The following is a 7,734-nucleotide window of genomic DNA, read 5'->3' as shown; positions in this document are numbered from 1 at the left end:
GGACAAACTAAGCATCTATGGGTCGGGGCCGACTCAGCCCCCCGGCGCTAACTCACGTACTTGGACTCAGGTCCAGGGGCTCACGTTCGCCGATTGGCTTTTAGGCATCCGGACGGCGCGATTCGCAGGGCCCAGGCCTGTTCGCGCCCTTGTCCTCTCCTTGGAGGCACCCTGGGGCGGACTGTTTGCCCATGGTGGCTCACACTATTGGGTTTACACCCCCTTCGAGGCAATATAACCTCTCCTTGCCCACGTTTGCCCATGCGTTCCTCTGGCTCTCGTTCAGTTCGATCAGTGCGACCAAGTCCAGATCTATCAGACCTTGACCTGATCTGACCGGACACCATCACCATGCTGCTGCGATTCTCCCTCACCGTCTGGGTGCTCGCCGCACTGGCGTCGCTCGTTGCCTCTCAGGCCTACCCCATCACCGGTGTTCAGGTCGCCGCCGGCAGCGCGGTTCCCTACAGGAAAAACATCAACATCCTGTACAAGAATGGAGGAGCTCCCTGGTACGTCCAATCTGCATTCATGCACCCCAATTTATCCTTCTGCCAAGACCTTCCAGAGAGACTGACAGCTGTTCCGAAATAGGGATCTCTACCTCCGATCTCTGCAAGACCTCTATGCTCAGGATGCCAACAACCGCCTATCATACTTTCAGATCGCCGGTAAGCCAAACCTTAATACAAGCTTAAGCTTAACGAACATTCCTTAAACTGACATAACAAAGGCATTCACGGCAGGCCTTACATCGAGTGGAACAATGCCGGCAGGAGGAACACCAATGGATGGCAGGGCTACTGCCCCCACGGTGTAGGTCTAAACATCAACAATTGCGCGCTAGAGTGAACATTCCTGGCTGACCAGTGTGTGCCTCTTATAGGAAGCCCTTTTCCTCCCGTGGCACCGCCCCTACGTGCTGGCCTTCGAGGTATGTATACCCCAGTCTGGCCTCACACTCTTGCACAAGCGTGCTCACTGACACGTCCCCTCCAGCAACGTCTAGTCGAGACCGCCATCAGGCTTGCCAACCAGTACCCCGCTGCCCACCGCGCGACCTACGTTAAGGCCGCCCAGACCCTGCGTGCTCCTTTCTGGGACTGGGGATACGATGCCCGCGTGCCTCCCGTCACCGTCCCCAACACGCTGCCCGTCCGCGTTCCCAACGGCTCCGGCTTGAGGACCATCCAGATCTCGAACCCGCTGCGCTACTACCGCTTTCCCCAGTCGGCAATCGACCAGAGGTTCGGCTCCTTCTCACGCGATGCCCAGGTCTTCAAGTGCCGCGCGCCCCAGAACTACCCCAACTCGGCCAACGCCGCCATGGCCCGCCGTTCTTACAGGTCGTGGACCTACGATGCCATGACGCGCTCGGCCAGCTTTGAGGAGTTTGCCTCGACCGGCAGCTCCGGCATCTCGCTCGAGCAGATCCACAACGCTGTCCACTGGGATGGTTCTTGTGGTTTCCAGTTCCTCGATGCCGACTACTCCGCCTTTGACCCCCTCTTCATGCTTCACCACGCCAATGTCGACCGTCTCTGGGCCTACCGCCAGTTCATGCGCCCCGACCAGGCCACCCTGACCCGCACCTACAGCGGCGGCGCCCGCTTCAGCACCCCCGGCGGCACCTCCATCGGCCCCAACAGCCCTCTGCAGCCCTTCTTCGCCGCGCCCGGCCGCTTCCACACGCCCAACTCGGTCCGTTCCATCCGCGGCTTCGGCTACACCTACGAGGGTCTCGAGTACTGGAAGAAGAACGACGGCCAGCTCCAGCGCGACGCCACCGCCTTCATCAACAAGTACTACGCCACCGGCGCCGCCCGCCCCCAGGTCCGCAAGCGCGAGAACGTGGAGGTCACGCGTTACTTCGCCCAGATCAAGGTCAATGTCGAGGAGCTCCAGAGGCCCTGCGCCATCGAGCTGTTCGCCAACGTCACGAGCGTTGGCAACTTTATCGTCATGAAGCAGCCCGCCCAGGGTTTGTTCTACGGCAAGTTCTCCCTCGACAAGGCTGCCGACCCCGTCGAGCTCGCCGACACCGAGACTAAGGTTGTCGTTACCGATCTCCTTGCCGCCCTCCGCGTCCAAATCACCAAGGTATGTTTTTTTCTTGCTTCTTGTGGCCTTCATCCGTAGTCCTCTCTCTCGCCTCAACCAGAAGGCTAACCCTGCATGTAGCACGACGGCACCGTCCAGGCCCTTGAGTCGGTGCCCAGCTTCAAGCTCGAGCTCGAGAACGTCGACGTCATCCCCCCCGAAACCGACACCGAGCTGCCCGAGTACACTGACGCCGAAAAGGTCACGGCTCCCAAGGAGGACCTGGCCGCGGCGCCCCCTTCGTAATGCCGATTCGCGCGAGTGAGGGAGGGAAAAATTGAACGTCAAAATCGGGATTGATTCCAGCGAGCATTTGGGAGCATTTTTTTTCTGCGCCACCCTGTCACCGGGTCCAGACTGGGGAGAACGTCTGCCCGACAAACCAATATTTCTTATCATGTCGTACATCACACAAGCACATACCATGTTCAGGAGTTTTACTGGGCACCGTTTGCGGAAACGGTTTTACTCGTAATATAGATATAATTTGCAAGAAACGCCATAACTTTACCCTCGAAAATTCTATTCTCCGGATGCTCCCCCCCAATCGCAGGTCGTGGACGTACCTATTCAACTGTAGAATCGCTGTCGATCTGACAAACACCCTCATCGTCGAAGAGCTGGCAGTGTCTACCCCAGGCAGGCTGATTCAACCTGTCCAGCACGTATGGCGCTGTCTCCGTACGTCGAACGCTAAATTGGCAGTCCGATACGATGAGCTTTGTCTCTTGTCTCAGGATAATGATTGGCATTGTGTTGAGCAGAAAAACAAAGACTCCAGGGGTTTACTCGGATCTACACGGATTCGTTGATTTGCTATCAACCTTTCCTGTCTTCTCAATTTCGTTGGTCTGCGGGACAAAGTCATTAGAAGGTTTACAAAGCGGGAAAGATGATTCGCACATCCTATTAGTGTTGATCTTTGAGGGATAAACAGCAGTTTCACGCATGCAAATGTCTTCTGTAACTGTTAGTCTTCCCAGCTCCGGAAACATACTGTGAGAATATTGAGTCGACTTCAAGATATATCTGGTCTATGACTGCCTATGCTGGATACAGATCTGGCATTCACTGCTTTGGATTATTATGCGTGACCATGATTCCTCAAACCCCTCATCTTCTACCTAACATGCGTTAGACCTGTGATCTACGACAGGCCAGGGGCTTGTACTTCCCTGAATGCAGTCCGTTCGAATTAACGACGTTGATTCAATACGTATTCTTTTGCATATCTCCTGTAAGGCACTCATGGCCATGTGAGGGCTGCCACTAAGTCGTTCTAGGGCCGGCAACATCACTATCCCAGTCTCAGTAACATGCGAATCCTTCACAGGTGGATGGTCCAACTGTTACAGTCATTGACACGCCAGTTGACACGGCCTTTGTTATGGGGGGATTGAAAACTAAAGGCCGTTGTAAATGGCAGCTGACGCCCAGCTCTACTTGATCTGTCAAGCACAGCCTAAGCAGTGCCATGTACAGAAGACGTGGTTGATACCAGAAGTACCACCACGATTCTGAGTTGTAATAATGCGATTGTTTGACCGTCGACGTCAGCATCAACTGTACAGCCTGAAAGGGTTTCACTGCCGAAAAGCTGCGAAGGGGTCAAGTAAGTGTCTTGAAAATGAATATTACACAATGGAATCCCTCGGAAGAGTATATCAACTTTCAAAGAGACCGAGGCCAACAGTGGAGGTACTTCATATGAATAGAAGGCATGTTCGATTTCAGGATTCAGAATTCCGGCGGCCTAGGCCTTCGACGCAAAGAAATCTCGCATGACGATGAAACAAGAAGAATGGAGATTGAAAGGGCACGACGCGTGGAAGTACCCATCATAGAACCTTTAGACGGCCTAGCCTTTAGCTCCTCGCTCAGGTGGTGGGGGCCTTTGCCCTTTGTACAGGCGCTTGTAATAGCCCAACGCTCTAACCTTATCCAATGTAGCTCGTGGTGTTATGAAGCTCTGTCATAGCGAGATCTTCTTTGGTGATTATGCATGAGCGTCAAGCTTAGACTCAGAGTCGCAACCTCCAGCGAGCCGCAAGGATACAATGGAGAGCTCGCATTTCAGATAAATAGGAAGTGCGTAGAGGGCATCGGATGTGGTAATGCTGAAATCATCTTTATTTTGGGAGATCATATCGGAACTGCCCCTCTGTAACACAGTTTTGGGAAATATGTGTCGGGTAATGCAACATGAACGAGGAGGGACCATGGTCTCAATGTCGATCCGTTGCTTGGCCCACACTCTCCAGGAGGACGATCAGATCGCAAAGGCATGAATTGGAAAACATGGTCAATAAATCTCACTGGCGTGTCAGCGACCATACAAATTTCGACGATGCATGTTGAATCTCTAGACAAGGCAGCCTCACCCCACAACAGACAACGTCGTAATCGCAAATTACAATGTGCAGGCGCCTATTGGCTTGCAACAACAATGATGATACCGAGTGTGATGAATTATGCAAGGGTACAGGGCTGGCTTGGCTGGCGAATGGAGCTCCTGATCCTCATTCAGACCCATCAGTGCCGATACTCGATTGCTCAAGTTTCCGCCGCCACTTGAGATGATCCCGACGTGGGGTAAGCCTTGGCCACATCCGCGTGGTTCATCTGTCGCTCGGTAACCTCTAGAATTGCAAGTAAATCAGTTAAACCTTGCCGCGCCTCCTCAAGACGTAGGATCTAAGGCTTACGCAAGTCATGAATGCGCTAGAGTTGCACAGCAGTGGAAGAGGGTGATGAAAATGGGATACTACGAGTCAAGAAACTGGACAGCTTACGTATGCTGTATCTACATCCTGTTCAGGAAAGCCCGACTCAAAACTCCGGGAGCACGGACTGATGGGGAAAGGCTCGATCGGATGACAGCCCAACAACCGCCCACATACCGAAAGCTTGTGGCGGGGCTGATCCGAGAACCTGGAGGTCGAAACATGCCAACGGCATTTGCAAGCATCTGAACCCTTCGATGGGACAACGACAACGCGGCTTCTAGCCCCTCGGCAGAGCTGCGCCTTGCATGAGGCTTAACTTATGCCCGGAGAGGGCGACGCGTCCTGAGTTGGTTGCGTAGCAAAGCAATGTGGATTGACGTCAAAGGACGGGAGGGGAGGGCTGTCAAGTCGTCGAAGGTTCAGTATATAGCAGACTAAGTTTTCAGCTCTCGATCGCCAAAGCTTCTTTTCAGCACCACGGCTCTCAGTCTCCTTCTCTCTCATACACCATATCGCCTTATTCAACGTCTTCTTTTCTTGTTCGTTCTTGAGATTTCACCATCGCAACCATACGTTTTCGCCAACATGCGTCTGACCTCTGTCGCTTCGGGCCTTGCCCTACTCTCCATTCAGGCAGCTGCCCATCCTGGCCACGATCTTTCTGAGGAGATTGCCGAGCGCCGCGCCTTTCTCGGAAACATTGAGCGAGCTTCCCTCGCTCACTGCGCCACCAAGCTTCGTGCTCGCGGTGTTGAGCAGCGCAACATTGAACGTCGCGCTGCCCTTCTTAAGAATGCCCGTGAGAAGCGTAAGTTAACCGTACCAGGACCGCTTCGCGCTTCAAACATCTGACATGAAACAGTCGCTCTGAAAAAGAAGCGCGACGTCGATACCGTCTTAGCTACCAGTCACAACAAGACCGAGCTCGGCTACACCATCAACACGGATGCTGATACTCTGTTCAGCGGCCAGAACTCCTGCGTTCTCACTCCTGAGGTGACCCAGGGTCCTTACTGTGAGTGACGATCGAAGCAGCGTTCGGCTCGGTCATGATTAACATTCCACAGACGTTGGCGGTGAGTATGTTCGTCGCAACATTATTGAAGAGCAGGAGGGAGTCAACATCGTCCTCGATTACCAGGTCATTGACGTCGACACCTGCGAGCCCGTCCCCAATGTGTACCTCGAAATGTGGCACTGCAACTCCACCGGCGTCTACTCCGGCGTGATTGCCAACGGCAACGGCGACTCGTCTGACGAGAGCAACATCGACAACACCTGGCTTCGCGGCATCCAGGAGACCGACAGCGACGGCGTCGCCCAGTTCGAGTCTCTGTTCCCCGGCCACTACACCGGTCGCGCCGCCCATATTCACTTGATGGCGCACACCAACGCCACTCTCCTCGCCAACCAGACTCTCGGCAACGACGTCTACGCCAGCCACGTCGGCCAGGCCTTCTTCGACCAGGACCTCATCAACGCAGTCGACAAGATCTCTCCCTACTCCGAGAACACCCAAGACATGACCTTGAACACCGAAGACAGCATTCTCTCCGAAGAGGCCCACACCGAGGGCGTTGACCCTCTGATGGAGTACACGCTGCTCGGCGACTCGGTCGAGGATGGCCTCTTCGCCTGGCTCGCCTTTGGCATCAACACCACCGAGTCGTCCAAGGTCACGCCAGCCGTCTTCCTCTACGAGCAGGGTGGTGTCGCCAACTCGGCTTCTGGCGGCGGCGGCGGCTCCGGCGGTCCCCCCAACGGCAACCCCCCCGACGACCTGACCTCCGGCGTAGCCTCCGATCCCTCCGCCACCGCTACCAGCACCAGCTCCACCACGGCCCTGGCCAGCGAGACCCCCAGCGGCGCCTCGTCCACCCGCCGTGCCAAGTGTAAGCGCAGCCGTCCCACCTCTCGTGCTTGAAGCGCGCGTCGCATTGTTTTAATGCATTGCCGTTTTCCCTCTCCTCTTTTGCGTCACTTCAGTTTACCTATTAACCACTGGGACTTCCAGATGGCGTGGCGCTGCTCGGGCAGCTGTTCGCCGTATGCATCGCGGTCGTCTTTGCTAGGATTGCATTGGCGTAGCGTGGTTCCACCGGGCGGCTGGACTCTGCGGGGCCGCGGGACAGCCTTGCTTATTTGTCTGTGAGAGTTTGAACGTTGGGGCCCTCTGGGCTTGTTCTCGGAGGCAGCGAGGGTATATACAACAAGAGGAAATTGACCTCCCAGGATGGGTTCCGTGGGCTGGATGATAGCGTGCTGCGTGGTGTGAGACGTGTTGATGCAAGAAGTACTGATAGTAGGATGCTGGAGTTGGTCGAGATCAAAGCTACTGCGTGGGGAAGCCGTGTAGGTTTGCGAGACATGCAAAACTGCAAGTTTGACTGATTCGCAGGTACCATGGAATTCGGACATCATACGGTGCACGTCTGTTGATGATGATGGAGTCGATGAGGCGATGGAGGACGTAGCTTACTCGAGAGATGTATTGCTTCAGAGTCAAGCTGTAACTTGTCTTAACATGCAAAAAAGCTTCGAGGATTTCTCAACTTGCAATAGGATCTGGGTCTGGATTTGTAGGTCAGTATGTACCGAACTCCATGTGCGCGTAGAACCAAGAGTCTTGTAGCAGTCATGATTGGCCTCTATGAAGGCGATCCGAGCTATTGTGATCCCGATTGTGGCAATCGATAGTCTGGTTGGTCCTGTTCCAGGAAACGGCCTTGCTGACGAGCTGCACTTTAATAGTTCCACAAGGAAAATGTTCCAAGTAAGAGCAGAGAAATGGTCGCCAAGTAGTTTGCAAGTCAAGGACTGTGACTTACGGTAAACCAGGACCGAGGCCTTGCCTCCTTCTAAATCACATGGCTGCTCGCATATGCATGAGGGCTGCTAGCCTCAATAA

General features: G+C 54.5%; 2 protein-coding genes across 2 annotated transcripts; both read left to right on the top strand.

Moving 5' to 3' along the window:
• Positions 1 to 288: 288 nt before the first annotated feature.
• VDAG_04798 (tyrosinase) lies at positions 289 to 2,346 on the top strand (the record flags this gene model as incomplete). The annotated part of the gene is made up of 6 exons (XM_009654402.1): positions 289 to 512; positions 595 to 671; positions 734 to 816; positions 887 to 934; positions 1,000 to 2,100; positions 2,182 to 2,346. Exons 1-6 carry the CDS (start codon positions 352 to 354, stop codon positions 2,344 to 2,346), a joined length of 1,635 nt encoding a protein of 544 aa, XP_009652697.1. The 5' UTR covers positions 289 to 351.
• Positions 2,347 to 5,411: 3,065 nt separating this feature from the next.
• VDAG_04797 (uncharacterized protein) lies at positions 5,412 to 6,914 on the top strand (the record flags this gene model as incomplete). Its single annotated transcript, XM_009654401.1, has 3 exons — positions 5,412 to 5,634; positions 5,894 to 6,718; positions 6,841 to 6,914. 3 exons carry the CDS (start codon positions 5,412 to 5,414, stop codon positions 6,912 to 6,914), a joined length of 1,122 nt encoding a protein of 373 aa, XP_009652696.1.
• Between the last annotated feature and the right edge of the window lie 820 nt (positions 6,915 to 7,734).

Source organism: Verticillium dahliae, genomic scaffold (genome assembly GCF_000150675.1).
Source record: "Verticillium dahliae VdLs.17 supercont1.8 genomic scaffold, whole genome shotgun sequence".
Taxonomy (NCBI): Eukaryota; Fungi; Ascomycota; class Sordariomycetes; order Glomerellales; family Plectosphaerellaceae; genus Verticillium; species Verticillium dahliae.
The sequence above is the reverse complement of the archived record's forward strand: the minus strand, read 5'-3'. Positions and strand labels throughout refer to the sequence as shown.